This window comes from Trichoderma camerunense, assembly GCF_050948025.1.
Source record: "Trichoderma camerunense strain CBS 138272 chromosome Unknown V8C40scaffold_4, whole genome shotgun sequence".
NCBI lineage: Eukaryota > Fungi > Ascomycota > Sordariomycetes > Hypocreales > Hypocreaceae > Trichoderma > Trichoderma camerunense.
The window spans coordinates 994,295-1,012,134 of NW_028145366.1; the positions used below are offsets into that span (position 1 = coordinate 994,295).

Below are 17,840 nucleotides of genomic sequence, written 5' to 3' on the forward strand. Positions count from 1 at the left end.
ACCACCACTGTATGCAGCATCCCGACATCAACCACAACTTGGAGTCGGCCTTTGCCCAGATGGCTCACTAGAAATATGACAAGCCACATATTACACAGTATAAGTTTGTTTCCATCTTCGCGATGAATGTTATAGAGGATTTGGTGGTCATGTATCGCCACAACACTTCATCTCACAACGGCTTGCCTTGTGCCGCACAGACACAGGTATCAGCCCATGGACATTTTCTTCCCGAATCATTCCATGTTTCAGGCCCCTCATGTTTACCATCCGCTACATAAGGTTATTTCGTGACGATCACCCGCTTATATAAAACAAAAGCACAGTGTTCATCTTGTTTCCAAAATGCTTCCCAAACATTGAGTGTCGGTGCACGGGTAAAATCTCACTCACAGCCTCTATACGGACAAAGGTCCAAACATCAGTTTTCACCTGAAGCACATATTTGTTACAGCAAAGGATTTCGCGCGAACTATTATACTCTACAGGAATATGTTTCGCAGAGCACTATGACAAACTCTCCTGAGTGAGTTTCATGGCCTCATATTGAGAATATGACGCCTCGGGAATCATAAGCCGCGTTCAGGATGATGAAACGAACAGTTCCAGAACGTCAAAACCGCGAACACGATCATATTCATCCTCGTAGAAATATATAAAACCTCACTTGTATCCTCCATCAATCCCAAATCCCATCTCATCACCACCACCAACTTCCAACCCTCACTCTCATCTTCACAAACCACACAACCTCCAAAATGGTCTCCCTCACAGTCATCCTCCCCCTCCTCCCCCTCCTCACCTCCGCCCTCCCAACATCTTCATCCTCCTCAACCTCCCTCTCCCCCCGCCAAAACTTCGGCGACATCACCTTCTACAACACCGGCCTCGGCGCCTGCGGCTCCGTCAACAACGACCAAGAACTCGTCGCCGCCGTCTCCGCCGCCCTCTTCGACACCCAGAGCGTCTGCGGCCGCTCCATCAGCGTAAACTTCAACGGCGCCACCGTCAATGTGCAGGTCGTCGACCGCTGCGCCGGCTGCGCTTTCGGAGATGTCGACTTGTCACCTAGCGCGTTCTCCGCCCTCACGGGCAGTCTCGATGCTGGCCGTGTGCAGGGCTCTTGGGATTTTATTTAAATCTGGAGAGAGGAGCGGCGGCGGCGGCGTGGCCAAGCTGGAATTGGCGTGAAGGCTTATTTTCGACTATGCTTGTTTAATGCTGTCTTTCGCTTCAAACACAATGTGTTATTACTCTCATTCGCTTCAAACGACTTATTATACTCTCTTTTACTTACACACTCTGTGTTATTACCCTCATTTACTTTACAGATGGGCTGTCAAAACTCTCTTTCACTTCAAAAGGCCGGCTTTATCATACTCTCTTTTTCTCCAAGTACAGCCTGTTCTTACTTCCTTTTACGTCAAGCAGCGCTTGCCACACGTTCTTTACTCCAAGCATACCTAGCTTGCCATTCATTACCTTCTTTCACTCAAAGCAGAGCTTGTTCACATTCTTTACTACAAAGCGGCGCTTGTCATTCATTACCTTCTTTTACTCCAAACAGAGCTCCATTACATTCTTTTACTCCAAGCAGAGCTTATCATTGCCTTCTTTTAGTGCAAGCAGAGCTTGCCGTACGTTCTTTACTTCAAGCCGAGCTTGTGTACGTTCTTTTCATGCAAGCGGAGCTCGTCATTACCTTCTTTAATTCCAGTACAGCCTGCCGTTGCTTTCTTTTACTACAAGTCGAGCTTGTAATCATTACTTCGGCCTGCCGCAAGCAGAGCTTGCGTTGCCTTCTTTTGCGTCAAGCACAGCTTGTCATTACCCTCATTACATCAAACACAAAACGGAATAGACGTCGTGGGAAAGGATGCCTAGAATAGAAGAGTTGCAAAAAAGCAAAGGATTACACTACATTACTGTACATAGACCTACTGAATCAATTCACTTTACATACTACAATCACAATATGTCTCACGTAGATGGAACAAGCAGCTAAAAATGAAAATGTCTTAGATTGAGTCTCATTCATCCGTTAAAGTAAATCATAACTGGTGCCTGCGGGGCCCCTTTTGTTCCTCGTTTTGTGACCGTAATAGAATACACATATGTACACGCAACTTCAGACGCCTCGCGCAATGCAATGTGGACAAGAAAGAAGGTAAAAAAGCAAGCAGTAAAGCAAGAAGAAGAAAAAAGTCGATCATGGCCTCCGCCAATACGCTCGCTGAGCTCGTAAAACACAAAGAAAAATAAGAAAGAAAGAGAAAACCGTCGAGGTGGAAGACCAGAGTCACTTGGGGATGCTCTGGTCTATTAAAATGCTGGTATAGCGTATGTTGACAGACTGACAAAGGAAAAGAAAAAGAACAGTGATTGCAGTTATGCTGTTGTCCACATGCGGCCCCTGATTCATGACACAGAGCGCAGTCTCTAGTTGGCCCTGTTCCTCAGGCTGCTACCAGCCCTGGAAAACCCAGGTAGCCATTTCCTCCTGGTTCCAATTACCGATGGCGCCGGTGTAGCTTGTTCGGTCGCCTGCTTCTTCATGTTTGGTGAATTTCGGCCATTGACAACCAGGTCGGAAAGGCGCACCGGAGCACTAGTCGACGAGGGTAAAAATGTCGGGGCTGCTTCGGCTCCCACAGTGCTTCTTCGCATCTGTCGGGGCTTAAGCATGATGGGCGGCGGCGTTGATCCTGCCCGGTCGTCAAAATCGGTTTCTCTGTTGAGCCAAGGCTGCAGACTGACGCCCTGATTGGTCTTGTAGGCCTCAGCAAAGGTGGCATCTGTGGCGCTCGCGGGAGTGCTAGACGGCGAGCTGGGAACCAAAGAGCGACGGAATAGTCTGTTGAGAGCAGTACGCGGGCCGGTAATTGGGGGATATTGGCCCCTTTTCTCGCTTTGCGGGTGCTGCGGAATAGTCGGGGACTGGGCAGGTGTGTGGATTTCATCTCTCATGTTTGCGCCATCGCTCTGATGTCTCGAGTGGTTCGAAAGCTCCGGCTGCTCTGGTGTGCTGGTAAGAGTGAGTGTCCTGGGTGAGTTTCTGACGGATGATGTTGTTGAGGATGTCCGAGCGTGAAGGCTCGACCGCCTATCCGGTGGGGGCGGTGCGGTATTGGTAGCGAGGGACTGACGCAAAGAGAAGAGCTCATTGATATAGTCCGCATCGTTGTCAATCCCTTGCGACTTTTTGGTGTTGGGAATGCCAAAGAGATCTGGTTTGGTGCTCTCTCGCATCCAAATATCAAGGCTTGACCGAAGAGAGTGGACCTCGGAGTGATCATCAGAGTCAGTGCTGTCCCATCGGTTCTCCTTCTTCTGGAAAGACGCAGTATCGCTGGCGGCTCGCTGATGGCGCTGCATAGGAGCACTGGTACCACGAGCCTTTACCTTTTCACCTTCCGTGGCTTTTTCTTGATCACGCAGAAGGCTGGGCTTTCCTCGGAATGACACTCGCAGTGACTGGTTATCTTGATCGCTGTACGTCACTGAGGATCTATCGTTCCGACTGTCTTGTCTAGCAAGGGAGTCGTTGGAGTTGCGCATTCTATGCAGTGTGGAGGTTGAGATCGTGTCTGGAGTGGGAGGGAAGTTTGGATCGTGAAGGCGCATGGTGCCAGGGCCGTCCGTCATTACTTTCCTCAGTGTAGGAGGTTGTGAGCGACGTCGGTCTCCGGCCTGGCTGGGCGCGGGACGGAAACCCTCTTGTAGCACGCTCTGGGACCTACCCAGTTTCTCAATTTGCTGCAAGGGGGAAACCCGGTCCACAGAGGCGCCTGAGATGGAATGTCGGGTTCCAGATGAGGAGCGGCGTCCACCGAGGAAGTGATTGGCGGTGGCTGCTCGAGGCGGGAATCCAGAAGGTGATATTTTCCTTGAGGTGTTCCGGCGGCTAGGAGACAAGGTCTGTGATGCGGTATCGATGCCATCCAGGCTAAGGGGTTGGTCTACGGGCGGAGGGAAGATACTGTCCTGGCTCTTTTTGCCGTAAACACTGGCAAAGGAACTCTCGCTGAGAACACTCAAGGTTGGGCTACCTGGGACGTTAGACGGGCCGTTATCCGCATCCGCCCCTTCGGTTACGCGTGCCAGGCTGAGCGTGCTTCCTCTCACTCCAAGATAGACGTTGCGTAGGTTTTCAGTGTTTTCGCTCTTTTCGGACAAGAAGCTGGGTACGCGGTTAATCGCCTTGAAGTTGTCGCCACTCCTGCCAGCTTCATCGATTGGAAGCTCGAGGGATGGCCGGAGATACTTTTGGTCCATGTCTTGGCGGCAGAAGAATCCCTCCTGCTCCACTTGTAGAACCATGTTGCGCTCTTTGACGAGCTGATCGACCTTTGCCTCGAGCAAGACAATCATGGCAACGGCCTCTTCAACAGCCTTGTCGCGTTTTTCAAGCTCATCGAGTAGGGTTTCGTTCATCTCCTCGGTTTGGCGCTTGTCTCTTTCCAGAGACTCGATGCTCGTTTCCAGCAATGACTGCTTCTCTCGGCGGTGATAGAGTTCCAGCTTGAGGTCGAAGTTTTGCTTGTGGAGGCTAGAGATGACCTATATAAAAGTTAGCAAAAGAGAGCGAGCGAAAGTGAGAGAGAGGGAAATAGGGATGCTGCTCAAGAGTGTCTCATCTCAGAAATGACGTACGTGTTCCATGTCCTTGACGCCCAGCCCAGGTTTCTTGGCGAGTTCGATACCACCACCATTGCTGGACTTGGGGCGCGATCCATCGGATGATGCTGCCACTGATCTCCTCCTAGGAGAGCTGACACGGCCGAGTTCAACCGACGCGCCAAGGTCCTCGCCGACTCGCGACATTGAGCTCTGGCTGAACTTGTCGCTCTCGGCCCTGCGCTCTCGCTGTAGTTTCTCCTGCAGAAATGTTGAGACCGCACGGCTGCGGGGAGATTCGACGCTGCCGTCTCGTGACAGCTGAGGCGTTTGGTGCCTGAGAGTGGGAGTGGGAGTGGCTCGCGGTGACAAACCAGGTGGGCAAGGGCTGTGATGATATCGATGCGGTGGATGGTCGGAAGGGAGTTGAGGTGAGGGTGCCGTTCGGGGAACCGGGCTCCTGACGCCTTGAGACGCCATTCGAGCGTGTGTGGCCGATCTATTCGAAGCCCGGGAAGAAGCGCGAGTGTATTGAGATGTTGGTGCCTTTTGGAAGGCCCGTGGATTAGAGTAGTCCATGGCGCAAAGCAGCGTTCACCAGACTCCTGGCGGAAGGTGACAATGGAAAAGACGATATTAGGGATGTGAATAGATTGATATACGCCTATTGCGACGATAAGGCAGTATAATGATATCAGGCGCGGGAGTGGCACAAGGTTTGCGCTGATGCCCGCATCGAAAGTCAAGTTACTCTGTCGCAGGGTTTAGTGCTTAGCCGATGCTGTCGACGCTACGAGGTGAATGAATGGCGGACGAGCTTGGCTGCGAAGACGCGTAGAGACTGGAATTAGGCACGCGAGGAAGCGTCGTGGTGAAGCATGTCGCTCCGGGCACAGTCCAAGGGGGTGTCGATGTCGCGATGTCGCGATGTGCAAGGTCCAGGAAGGCGTCGGCGCACAGGGATCGAGTCCAGCTCCAGGCTAGAAGGCTTGACGTTGTGCACAAGCAGCGAGGCAGGTGCCTTTGTGCTGTATGTAGGAGAGAACGGCAGAGAGACAGAGAGAGAGACGTAAATAGAGGGTCGTGGGCGGCAGCAGGTTGAAATGGCAAGGCAAGGGGGGTGTGGGAATCGCTGTCGTCCTGGAAACTCGCTTAAGGCTTGTTCGTATTATGCCCAGCAAGGCGCACAGGGAAGAAAAAAAAAGAATAATAATAAATAATGATGCGACAAATCAGCAGAGATCAACAAATGGTCGTGCCTGCAGCAATTGAAGGACAGAGGAATGCAGTTGAAGGACGGGAATGAAGGTGGATGGATGTAGCGTCTGGCTGAGGAATGATGGATGGTGATGCGACCACAGGACGAGAGAGAGTGTGAGAGAGAAGTGACAGATGTTAGATCGGTATCGGTATCGGAACTGATGCGTATGTAGGTAAGAAAGATGCGGACAAATCAGGCTAAGGTACGGAAGACTCAAAGACGAGGGCAAATGCAATCAATTAATTCACTGCAATGGACATGACATCCAAGGCCATCGCCGTCCATGGGGGATCCGCTGGCGTGAGAAGGAGGGCAGAAGGGAAATAAGGGATGGAGGTTTGGAGATTTGAAGATGGACAAGCATCGAGCTAAAATGGCAGCGAAGCAGTTCTGGAGGGTCCCTCCAATTCACTAGCAGTGCGGCTACTCCGTCCATAAATTGCCAGTGAGTTGCGAGTAGCCAAGAGTAGCGGCCAGTTGAGGTGAGTGGCTTGCAGGTCTGACAGGGGGAGGCGCTAGTGCCTGTGCCTGGCGTGCGGCCCGTGCATTTTGGGGGGATGTTAGCGTGTTTGTGTGCCAGGAGAGGCGATGGAGGTGATTTGAAGGTTGAGTCTTGTTTGAGCCTATGACGATCCATCAGGTGTGTAAGGCATCAATGACATCCATCGAATGGATCTATTCTATACAGGGCTATCAATTGCTATTTGATTGTGGAAAAAGCACAGAAAAGAAGAAACACGCCCATAATGGCATCTGCTGGTTCATGCTGCTTACTTGCTCCGAGCATGCGCCTCTTGCAGTCCATTGCATAACCAAACTGGACCCTCCCGCCACCTCTTCTTTATGCTTGCTAGTCGTCCTTCCATGTCTTTATCCGACACATCTCGTCACATTTTCAGCCCCAAGCTCTGCCCAGCCCCCCTTTCCACCGCCATTGACAGCAGAGATGAACAGAATCAATTAAAATCCAGAGGCTGCAGCTCATCTCTCAGCCCAGCTCGCAAGACTCCATTGTAGCTCTCCATCTCTGCACACAATCCGCCAAATGGCACAACCACCATCCATCCACCCACCGCTCATCCATCCATCCATCCAAACCGCCAGATTCATGCGCTACACCCCCCTTGAAATATCCAAATGCTCCAAACACCGCCCGGCGCCCGTCAGAAAAAGGAAACATGCGCCAATGCAGTGGGGGGCCTTTTCTGCATGCATCCTGCAAGGCCGCCCTTTCGGGTCCAACGCGCTCTTTTCCCGTTCTTCTTTCTCAATTCTTCCCTTCCAGACTCTAATCTTATTGGCCTCACTTACGAAGAGGCTACGGTGAGTATAATAAAATTTCTCTCCCTCTAGATACTATCGAAATCACAGCCTCGCCAATCAATCACCATCCCTCGACCCTCAATCCGTCCGTCCGTCCCCTTTCAATCCACAGCACCGTAAATCACTGGACTTCCCGAGCCCGCGGGGTTCCGGTTCATATTCTTGCTCCTCCTCCTCTCAACCCCCCTGGACGCCGGCCCTGCGGTTCCGCATCTTCTCCATCCACGGCAAAGCGCAAACGCCCAACGCCCAACGCCTGGATCGTGGCGCGACGACCGTGTCGCCTGCAGTGATTCGTCACTCGCCTCCCCGGGGGGGTCTTGCATCTCCATCTCCATCGCTGCATCGCTGGCTCTTACGATGTCTTTACCGTCTCTCGCCTAGGCATGTCGCGATGATGTGATGTCGCTTGCTTGTCAACCCATGCTTTCTCCCGGTTCATGTATGTACGATATGTAACGACTGTACTGTACAAGTCGGGCACTGCTACATACAGTACATGCCGACCGCATCGTCAAACAAACGGTCAAGCGAGTCTTAGATCAACAGCATCTCAACTGTGCTGTAGTGGCGCCAATTCCCACATAGCATCAGCAGTAGCCGCCTCGACAACTCATCAACACTATGACGATCCCGTACCGGCTTGCACATCTTTGCATACCTAGGAAACCTTGCAAGCTCGGCATTGACGATTTCCTCTAAACTGGAGACAAGGCCACACGAACCGTAAGCAAGCAAGCAAAGCAAGTCACACCGATCATTCCCCTCCCACCATCCCCCTGTTCTTGCGTCCCGTCTGCAAGAAAAAAGAAAAAATATGACGAGACGAGAAAAATAGTCTTGATGGACCGACCGGACCCTCTCGAATCGCTGAAGTCACACTACTCGTACTCTACACATCGAGACCTCAACAGAATCAATTGAACGTCAAAGACACCGCATGATCACAGCATCCGTTCATAACATCACCACCATGAGCCAATCCATCAGCAATGCCACCACTCCAATCCTCGTCACCGCCTCCCCGAACGGTGAAGCAATCCTTGTCGCTAAAAGCGGTAAACGCACAAATATAGCAATTCTTCCAAACAGAACAGCTGTCCATTTTTCCTCATACATACACAAAGAACGCACGGATGCATCATTCCTAACCAACGCATCAAAAATCCACAATTGGGCACCCTAGTCGCCAGCTGAAGCGGGAACAGAAAAAAAGAAAAGAAAAAAAGTAAACCTCTGCAGAAGATTTCTGACAATCTGCAGCGCGTTGCTGTATGTAACTACTAACTAACATGATTCTTGTAACAACTACTAACACGATTCCCGCGTGCCCGGATTTTGTGCGAGCATGTACAGCAAATTGCACAACGCGCGCGCGCCAACACACAACGACACGTGGAGACGGACCCAATTTGATCTCCAGCCGAGAAACGGTGAATGTCTGACAGTTTTGAGGACGGAGCTTTTTCTTTGCTTTTTGCGCCTCGTTTCTCCCTTTTGGTTAGGGAGCTCCCTCTCTTCCCGTTCCCTTGCAGACGTCAAAGTTATATGGCGGCGTAGTTGTATTCCGTAAGGCCAATCATACTCTAAGGTAAGGTAATTATGGATTCATAAAGTAACCCGTAATTTAGCAGAGAGGAAGCATTCAGTATGTACAGTAAAGACAAGACCATGTGCTCATATTGATGAATGGCTATATACCTACGCTTTGTCATAATGCAATGCTGCGCTCAGCATCAATGATGATGCTGCAAAAAGAAACCATGTAACGCCAGACAAACAACAACCATAACAACAACCATAAAAGTAATGGCCCCCGTCTCTCGCGCTTTTCTCATCCTCTCAGAAGCCACCTATAGCTCCTCCTTGAAGAACTGCTCCTCGCTCCCTTCGTCATCCTTCTTCCCGCCGCTCTTCTTCTTCTTCTTGTCCGCCGCCGCCTTGGTGGTCTCGGTCTTGCCATTGCCCTTTTCTTTGGCTCCCTTAGCCGCGCCCGCCAAGTCGCCGTCGTCATCCTCCTCGTCTTCATGCATCCATCCTCGGAGATGTCTCTGAGCATCATCGACGTCGCCCACAATCTCCAGTTGCCACCCCTTGTCTCCCGCTCTCTCCATCATCTCCTGCTCCCATTGATCGACCATGTCGGGACTAAGATTTAGCTTCTCGAGCTTCTCCTTGCTGAGTCTGTCGACTTGGCCGCCGTCCTGCTTGCTGGCAGCCTTGATGAGCACCTCGATAAGCTGCTCCGCGGCTTGCTGTGTGTTGATGTAGTTTCGAGGGGGCGCCAGTACCATAGGAGGCTGGCCATCCTGATCACCAGCGGAGAGGGACTTGCGTCCGCCAACGAGCACGCCGCCAACTTTCAGTTGGCCGCCATCAGTTGCTAGCAATTCCTCTTCTTGCTCTACCAGCTCATCCTCCTGCAAATACTTGGATGCTTGCTGGTCCAGAAGCGGAGGAGCCTGTTTCTCATCGTCGGTAATAAGCTGGCACGTAATGGCATCTGCCTTGCTCTCCTCAGGAGGCAAAAAGGCAACATCGCCGCACAGTCTCGGAGTGTTGACCACCATGACGTAGGCGCATATCGTGACCTCCTTGATCCACCCAATCTTGTCGTTTTGCATCCCTGGAACACAATGGTACTGCACCTCAATTGTGCGCGGTCTCCCTGTCAGATCGCATATAGTTCCTCCTTCCAGTTTTTGTACCAGATATCGTTGGTCGCCTTTAACTTGTAGCTCGGCCGGCGACTTAGTTTCGCTGGAGCTAGATTCCGCGTCCAAATCGGAGCCATCGGGGAGGGAAGCCTGACCCAAGACGTACTGAGCTGCATGGGGGTCGCGCTGGGGAGGCTTTCCCATAGGAGTTGAAGGGAGGGCATGGAACTGCACAATCTCGCGATTGTTGCAGAACCTGTAACTCCACCATCCGGACATGAAGTAGAGGCACGTGTCTTCGAGCTGGCTGAGAAGGTTCCAGCCACTAATCGCCGCTCGATCAAGTTCACGCTCTTCCTCCGCCTTTGCCAGCTCGGTCGCGGTTTGGTTCTCGGGGGACGGGGGTTCGATGATCGGGATGGCGCACAGGTAGCGATGCGGCGGCATGTTCATGACCTCGTATGTGAGAGGCAAGCCGCCACGATAGCGTCCATCTTGATGGCCCTGGCTGCCGCTGGCATCGCTGATTGTGGGCTGCGAGAACTCGGCCGAGTACGTTGGATGCTCAATGTTGTATTCGAGTAGCGATTGCGCATCCTGTTCCGAGATGAAGTGGTCGGAGAAGACAACTTCGAACTGCTTCCCAATCAGCCTGTCATTGCGCTTACGCCGGTTCAAGTACACATATGGAGGCGCACCTGCGGATAGGCCAGTAGATCTTCGTGGATGCTAAAGGCCCGAGATTTGGCCCTACACAGCGGCAAGGCTGCCAAAAGCGATAGCTGTAGACGGCGCATCATGCCATAGTCCAGCCACGGATCAGGCACAGCATCAATTTGCAATGTTTGGATTTCTGCTACTGCCGCTGTCCAGCTTGAATTGTCATCAAGTTGAGGTCACTGTGTCATTGTCGCGGTTCTGCCGGGCTTTTGCCGGCTATTATGAATCACCAAATCATCCCACCATCTTATCGCTAGCCGGATTGATGGAGCATCACATCACGGCGACGAGATTGAGTGTTTCGCCTTCCTCTCCGTCTCCGCCTCTGCTCCTGATTACGAATGGCACGGTTTCGCCTCGAAAGATAAAGAAATGTGAGAATTGGTAAAAACAATGCCTCATTGATATTTGTCGTTTCATCCTGTCACTCTGCGGCCAATCGCCCGTATGGTCATGTGCTTTGGCATGCGTTAGCCGCAACACTCTCTACTGACGTGGAAGCAACTTTCAGCTCTGCGTCAAGCCGTCGACATCCGCTCGCCACTCATTCCGCTGTGCAATTCCGCGCCGTTACAAAGCTATCTACTATCAAATTGAACCGAGGCCTGCGGCTGATAAGAGATCCATTTGAATGCTTGCTGTCCATCCCATCCCCCCTCCAGCCAACAGCAATAGCAAACGCATGTAGGACGTCGGCGAGATGCGACTCAGCGAAACGGCGCCGATTATCCACTCCATGACATCCGGGCTTCCCCAGATTGCCAGTTGCTTTCACCCCAGAAGTGAGTGGCTGTACCTTGTGGCCGGGCTAAACCGTTCTGGCCAAGGGTCATTTGACTTCGCTGGCAGCCAACTTTTGGGCTGCACCCCTGCATCATCGTCGAGCTGGATTTCGACTTTCCAGCACATCCGCCACAGAAATGACGGAGGAGGGACCCGTTATTAGCGATGGAGCCATTGGAAAACAAAGTAGAGCGCCAGAAGCGGGCTTGCGGAGCGATGCTTGCAACATACGTGCATATACCAAGACAGCCGTTGCTCTTTGGCCTTTTTGCTTTTGCCACGGTCCACGTGGTTTGTCTTTGAGAACTTGTCCAGCCAATGCAAGCAATTGCGCTGGAATAGTACGCATCAAGTTGACGGGCAGACGGCAATCTGAGGACAGCCTAATTCAACTCTAACAGAACCCAGACTGTCATCCACGGAGAAAGCAGAATTGGCCACACCTTAGGCTGAAGCTTTTGGCCAATTTTCACATGACAGACAGACAGACAACCTCTTCATGTAAAGTGCTACACGCACTGTGCTGAAAGCAAGCCGAGAACATCCATCGAAGCTAGGCAAAGCAGAGTAACTGCTAGTCGGCAATTCCCAAATCCAAAATCTCATCATCATCAATCCTCCTCCTCCATCTTCTCGCCTCTCGTCGCCTATCACGTACCACGGCGACCTCGGAGACGACTCCCGCCGGGGCTGAAAGTTGGTGGGGGAACATTGAAGGGATGGGATGGGTATGGGATTTAGGCCTCGGGGCCATGAGAAACGCCAAGTTGGCGCATGTAACATCGAAACATGAAGCCACCGCGATTAGCAGCGATCAAGCTACTGGCCCGTTGACGCAACCGCCTGTACCTAAACATGTCTGAGAACGCCTAGTCAGTTTGTAATCTCTGGCGCTAGAGGGCATCACAGGGCTCTCCGGTCTGCGCTCGGGCCAGTTTTCGAAGGCTTCTAGACGTGTTCCACGGGCTGTTAGTGACACGGGACCAACGCAATCTCCAAGTTCCAAGGCGCTGTCAGCCCCGCGCTGGCTGGTCGATCGCCCATCGCCCCCCCGGCCCAGGCCCCTACAGGAAGCTACAGGAAGACACTATTTGGCCACAGATGCCGTCAATGGGTTCAGCTTGTGATGATGCGGTTTTCCGGGGAGGCTGATATGCGTTGATGCAGGCAAGAGGGCAGGAGAAGGATTCTGCCGTTGCCAATGGATCTCTTATCGCACCCGCGGTTGGAAATACGTGTACGTAAAGCATATTGATGCTGCCATAAACAGAACATGTAGTCTATGTGGCTTCGTACGATACTCGCGTGTATGATACCTACTACCCCCAGGTTGGCATTTGCTGTGGCAGCCAGATGAGACGGGATCGGCATGTCGACCTGCTCCCTGAATCCTGACAAGGCAGAATCGGCCTGCCGGTGAGCGACTTTGGCAATAGGAGGCATTAATTTAATCGCGGGTAATTGCAATAACGGGCAGTTGGTTCCGGCGCGTTGCAGAAGCTTGAGGGAATAATCTTCCAGAAGGCAACGGCATGCTGGGATTCGCGCATTGCGCATCTCGCGAGCATGGGGCACTCTTGATCAATGCGGCTCTTTCAGCGCCAGTACTCGAACAAAGTACGATATGATACGGAGTACGGAGTAATACGTTCAATGATACCTACTAACTCGGGTAGGTGGGTAAGCTCAATTCCTTCCATTGAGCTTCACGCCAGCATCAGCGTGTCCGCAGCAGAGGCGCCCGTCCGTCTGTTTGATATTGAATGAGATTTTGGGGCTGGTTTATCGTCAGTTCATCGAAAACGGCAGTCGATATATCGCACTGCCGACACAAAAAGGTTGCGCGGTTTACCGGGATTCCCAATTGCAGGGCTAGGACTCGCCCAGGACTTGGGAAGCCCTTCTGTCCTAGAGCCTGATAGCTGCTCGCTCCAGATATGTACGTGATACGGCATAGCACGAGTAGACGCAACACTGCAATGCCTCTATTCGGTGTAGCGTGTCTCACAGGGCTCATTGCCGCCGCCGTAGAGTTAGACTGTGCTGTGTCTGTATCTAGAGGGTTAGTCGGATGCTTCGCACGTATCGATCGCTTCGCTGATGGGCTTCACGTCAATGGAGTGCCGTACACGGAGCACGCATGGATGGGATGTCTTTTGGCTGGGGTGCTAAGAGCGTTGGGCTTAGCGCCTGTCTTCGTGAATGGTTGCGTGAGCAGCTGAATATCCGGGCGGGCAGGCCAGGGCAGGGCAAGTCTGTTGTTCCTCTCGTCCCGCCTCTCACAGACGCAAGGGAGCTTGAGCAAAAAAAGAATCGGGCCACGTCCCTGGAAACCGGCATTTCTCTTGGCGGGCGCCCAAGGTTGAATCTCAATGCTGCTATATCAAGTACATGTACTCCATCGGTCGGTATACAAACAAGTCCATGTATGGGGTACGGAGCAGTGGGTGGTGGTACCAGTAGAAAGAAGCAAGGAACAATTACACCAGTCCACAACCTTGCATGCCAACGCTTGCATCAGATCCTCACATCGTCATGGTCGAATCAGACTTGGGCGGCGATTGGCGAACGGGGGGGCCCTAGACTTGATCCAGGTACAGGCTGCTCGCTCGCCGCGCTGCGAACTTTGGCCCTCTCACGTCGCGCCAGCAAAACCACCCTCAGGAGCCCGCCTCTCTGCATGCGCGAGAATCGTACAGTATGGATGGGACAGTACGAGTTACAGTAACAGCGGCGTGTGTGCGCGGGTGCGCGTTGGCGTATGTACAGCACAAGGAAGCAGATGGGTGGTGGGCTTTGTATGTATGTTGCAGGTTGAATCTCGTCCAAGTGGCCCCCCCTTACCTTACTGGCTGCCGATCCAGGAACAAGAGCAACACCAGGCCGATTCACCGTTTCACACTCGCGGGTTGCCCAAAGGCCAGTCACGATGCTGCAATTGATGGCGATACAGACACGCATGTGCCGGATAACTCACCGCCAGATGGCCCAAGGGACGGCATGTGCCGACGTAAGGTACCAAGTATGTGCGTCAGGTTGTTAACGGATACATGTACGGAGTGGCAACAGCAGCACTGCCGTTCCGTGAGCTGGACAGGCCCAGTTCGTACCCAAGGCAGGTTTTCTGTGTGCGTGCGTGTGTATGTATAAGTCGACGGTGCGTATATGCTTTTGTGCCGTACGATATCATGCCTAGGCAAGGTTAGTCTATGCGAGCGTTGTGTGCCATCCCATAATCGCACACACACACTCACTTACACACTTGCACACGCACCAAGGGTCTCTCTTCTCTCCCTGTGTGTGTGTGTGTCTGCTTCTTGCTTTGGGGCCCCCATCCCCTTGGCTTGGCCTGGGATATCGGACAGCCTGGCCGACGCCATCCCATCCCCGGGTCAGAGCAGCACGTCTCGACGTCCTGACGGGGTTGTCGGATCTGATTTGCTGCTTGGCTGGCCCAACGCTAATCAAGCCCGCCCGCCTCACTTTTACTCGCGCAGAGGCCAGTTGGCGCGCCGGGTCAGGCTAGGATTCGAGGATGGATTCGATTTGCTTGCTGCTGGGTGCTGGTACTGTATTACTGCTGCTGCCTTGCTTCTTCAAAAACGGCGACAGTGACAGACTGAGCACCCGGGACCCCTGTCGACCTGCCACGACAGCCGCTGGCGGCGGGCTGTGCTGCGCGTTGCTTGTCTCGTCGATTCGGTAAAGACGAATTACTGACCGACAGCTGCTTAAGCGTTGTTTTGGAAGCGAGCGAGAGTTGACAGAGGGGTAAATACCAAAAAAACGCTCAGGATTTCTTGCTGGCAAAACGACGATGCATGGCAATTGCGCAGCCCCCTCGACGAGTTGCTTTTTGCCTGTTCACGTTGTTCACAGTATGAGTCAACTCGGTTTCCCTCGCAACTCCAACACCACACCGAAGGCCTAAAATGGTTCGTCGATGCGCCGTTTGTCTCGCGGCGCGCATAAGTGACGGGTTACAGGCACTACCGCACTCGGTACCGTGTTAATGTCGACCAGTTGTGATTCCTTCACAACCCCGTATCGGCAAGCATCGACAGCCGATACCCTTGGAGGAGGGGCGGTCGCACAGGGCTCCGTGCCTCCGTCGACGCCAAGCCGCGTTCTTTAATCTTCTGCCTGGGCATCGCAAGCCACCAAAGCAGAGGTGCTAGCGCGGCTGCCTTTTTCATTCCACGGCTGCGATGACAGCATTGACGTAGAGGAGAGTACTAGAAAGTTAGACGGAGCGATAATCGGAGTATCTATGATGGGGGCTTTCAGTATCACAACCGGGCGTGGTGTAGGTTAGATACGATACGTTCCATTAGTTAGCAAGATGCCCAGCGAGCATCGGGTGCGAGCCGCATAGCCGCATCGCCGTCAGTCAGTCCGTCAGTCTGGCAACTTCACCGAGCTAGTAACACCCGACCGCAAGAATGGCTTACAGAGCGTTTGTGAGCATCCACGATTTAGAGTAGAGGTGGGTGTGCTGGTCCTCCGCGTTTCTTCAAACCCCATGCCGTGCAAGCGAGCGAGCGAGGGAGCGACGATGGCCATCTTCCTGGTCAAACACCATCATCAACAAGACTCCAAGCCTCCCCCCTGCTAGCACCGATCCAAGAGTTGCACTCGAGTTTAGCTAGCAGTAGCAGCAGAGCATCGTTATGCAGGGCACCTTTCCGCGGCATGAGCACAGCGTCCTGTCCTGCGTCTCGGGGGGGGCAAACTTCAATGACTTGGGCTTTTTTTCCTCAAGTGCTGTGGAATTGCTGGTGACACGAAGTCGCAAACAAATTAGTTTTTGATTTCAGCCATCAGGATCCGCCTTGGCTGTTGAAGAATTGGACGACCAGACATGCCTAAAGTCTGATGTCCATACGGTGATACCGTACTGTAGGTACCTGACAGGCGCACACGGTGAGCCAGGGTGAGGGAATCCATTGACGGTTACAACATCCATAAACCCGATATTCAATATGGATCCGGTGTGTTTGGTCTGGGGTCGGGGTCTGCCAGCACTCACAGAGTCCGTAACCCGTAACCCTCGTATCGTATGCGCCATATCGGGGTCCATCGCTGAGGGCTTTTGGCATCGCATCGGAAGCGACTTAATGTCCTCAATGGAAAAACCGGGGTCTGGCTCTGGTCTGCGAAAAGGGACCAGATGCTGACGATCCCATTGTATCCATCGTCTGAGGTGCGTTCAGGTGCTAGTGCCGGGTCCAAAGCGATCAGCGGCCAGGAGAGAGAGCCTTGGGCATTGGATGCGAGACGTCATTTCCCACAGGCGGGCCACATGCGCTGTTCTGGCGCACTCACACAGCGCAGCACAGGGGGGAATGAGCGCTGGCTGGCACTGTACAGCAAAAAGGTTGAGGGGGGTCTGGTATCTCCACCGAACCCTGATGCGAGCTGCGTACTCCGTACCTCGTCTTGGTACTTTGCATTGTCCCCATCCCATCGCCCATCGCTGGCCCCCCCCTGTCGACGCATCTCTTGTCTTGGGTCTTGTGGCTGAAGGTGATCCATTCAAGTTCTCCTCCCACACTGAATAAGATGCCAAATACCACCGAGTTTAGTAGGTCCTCAAGTACTGTACCTCGACGCACATGTACTCCTACTGGCGCCCGTACCCGCTACTTGCTCCTTGCCCGCTGTACCCGCGTCTACTTCCATGTTAAACTTACGGCCAAGATACACCAGACGCTCTAGCGCCGCCCGTCTATCTTTGTCTCTCCTGGGCTGGGCTCTGGGTTGTCTGTATATGTGTGTACACTCATATGCGTTGCCAACTGGCCGGCCGCGGCTTACTTTAACCTGTGCTGTGCTTAATACGATCAAATGAGTTGGTGTGTGTTCTGCTAATGTTCGGCTCTGAGTGTGCAATGCAGTCTGCGTCTGGTACTTAAAACGCAGCCACATCGCCTTTTCCTCCAACCACCACTTCGCCCAGATTGCCTTAAACACGACACACACATAAGAGCCTCCAGTGGCCCCCTCCAACTACTTACTTCGTCCTCTCTGGATTTTCTTTCCTTCTCTTTCTTCCTCTTCCCACTTACATCTTCAACAATATTCTAATCCTTACATTTACTTGACACTGTCCTTTTATTTTATTTTTTCTCTTCCATACTTGCTTCTATCACTGGTACTGTTTGTTACCACCTGTACTCACTTACTGTCTTGTTACCGGGCACTCCTTATAAGTGCTACCCGGCGCCGCTCTTGGACGAAGACTGTCAACTCGATCTCTCCCTCAGCCGAGCAGTCTTCGCCGCGAATCACTCCCTCACCATCTGCTGCCATCACTACATACTGTCGCCTCTTCACAGCCACCACTGCTGCTGTGCATCTGCTCTTTTTTATTGATATTAATACCTGCCGTGTTGGCATTCCCTCGCTCCCTTCAACTCTCTCTCATACTTACACCCTCTCCAACGGCGGGGGGGGGGGGCGGGGGGGCGGCGCGCGGC

The 17,840-nt window shown here is 52.8% G+C and overlaps 4 protein-coding genes across 4 annotated transcripts; 2 read left to right on the top strand and 2 right to left on the bottom strand.

Annotated features, from left to right (window-relative positions):
* The first annotated feature begins 330 nt into the window (after positions 1-330).
* V8C40DRAFT_160558 (RlpA-like double-psi beta-barrel-protein domain-containing protein-containing protein) lies at positions 331-1,235 on the top strand. Its single transcript, XM_083211450.1, has one exon. The coding sequence runs from the start codon at positions 759-761 to the stop codon at positions 1,137-1,139; it is 381 nt and encodes a 126-aa protein (XP_083076243.1). The 5' UTR covers positions 331-758; the 3' UTR covers positions 1,140-1,235.
* A 1,091-nt stretch (positions 1,236-2,326) lies between these two features.
* Positions 2,327-5,345, bottom strand: V8C40DRAFT_160626 (uncharacterized protein). The gene is made up of 2 exons (XM_083211452.1): positions 4,654-5,345; positions 2,327-4,560 (listed from the first exon to the last, which is right to left on the bottom strand). The coding sequence occupies exons 1-2, from the start codon at positions 5,194-5,196 to the stop codon at positions 2,440-2,442; spliced, it is 2,664 nt and encodes an 887-aa protein (XP_083076244.1). The 5' UTR covers positions 5,197-5,345; the 3' UTR covers positions 2,327-2,439.
* A 3,410-nt stretch (positions 5,346-8,755) lies between these two features.
* V8C40DRAFT_237408 (glucosidase II beta subunit-like protein-domain-containing protein) lies at positions 8,756-10,945 on the bottom strand. Its single transcript, XM_083214240.1, has 2 exons — positions 10,557-10,945; positions 8,756-10,494 (listed from the first exon to the last, which is right to left on the bottom strand). Exons 1-2 carry the CDS (start codon positions 10,656-10,658, stop codon positions 9,055-9,057), a joined length of 1,542 nt encoding a protein of 513 aa, XP_083076245.1. The 5' UTR covers positions 10,659-10,945; the 3' UTR covers positions 8,756-9,054.
* Positions 10,946-13,994: 3,049 nt separating this feature from the next.
* V8C40DRAFT_237412 (uncharacterized protein) lies at positions 13,995-14,391 on the top strand. Its single transcript, XM_083214241.1, has 2 exons — positions 13,995-14,163; positions 14,226-14,391. Exons 1-2 carry the CDS (start codon positions 14,062-14,064, stop codon positions 14,301-14,303), a joined length of 180 nt encoding a protein of 59 aa, XP_083076246.1. The 5' UTR covers positions 13,995-14,061; the 3' UTR covers positions 14,304-14,391.
* Positions 14,392-17,840: the final 3,449 nt, after the last annotated feature.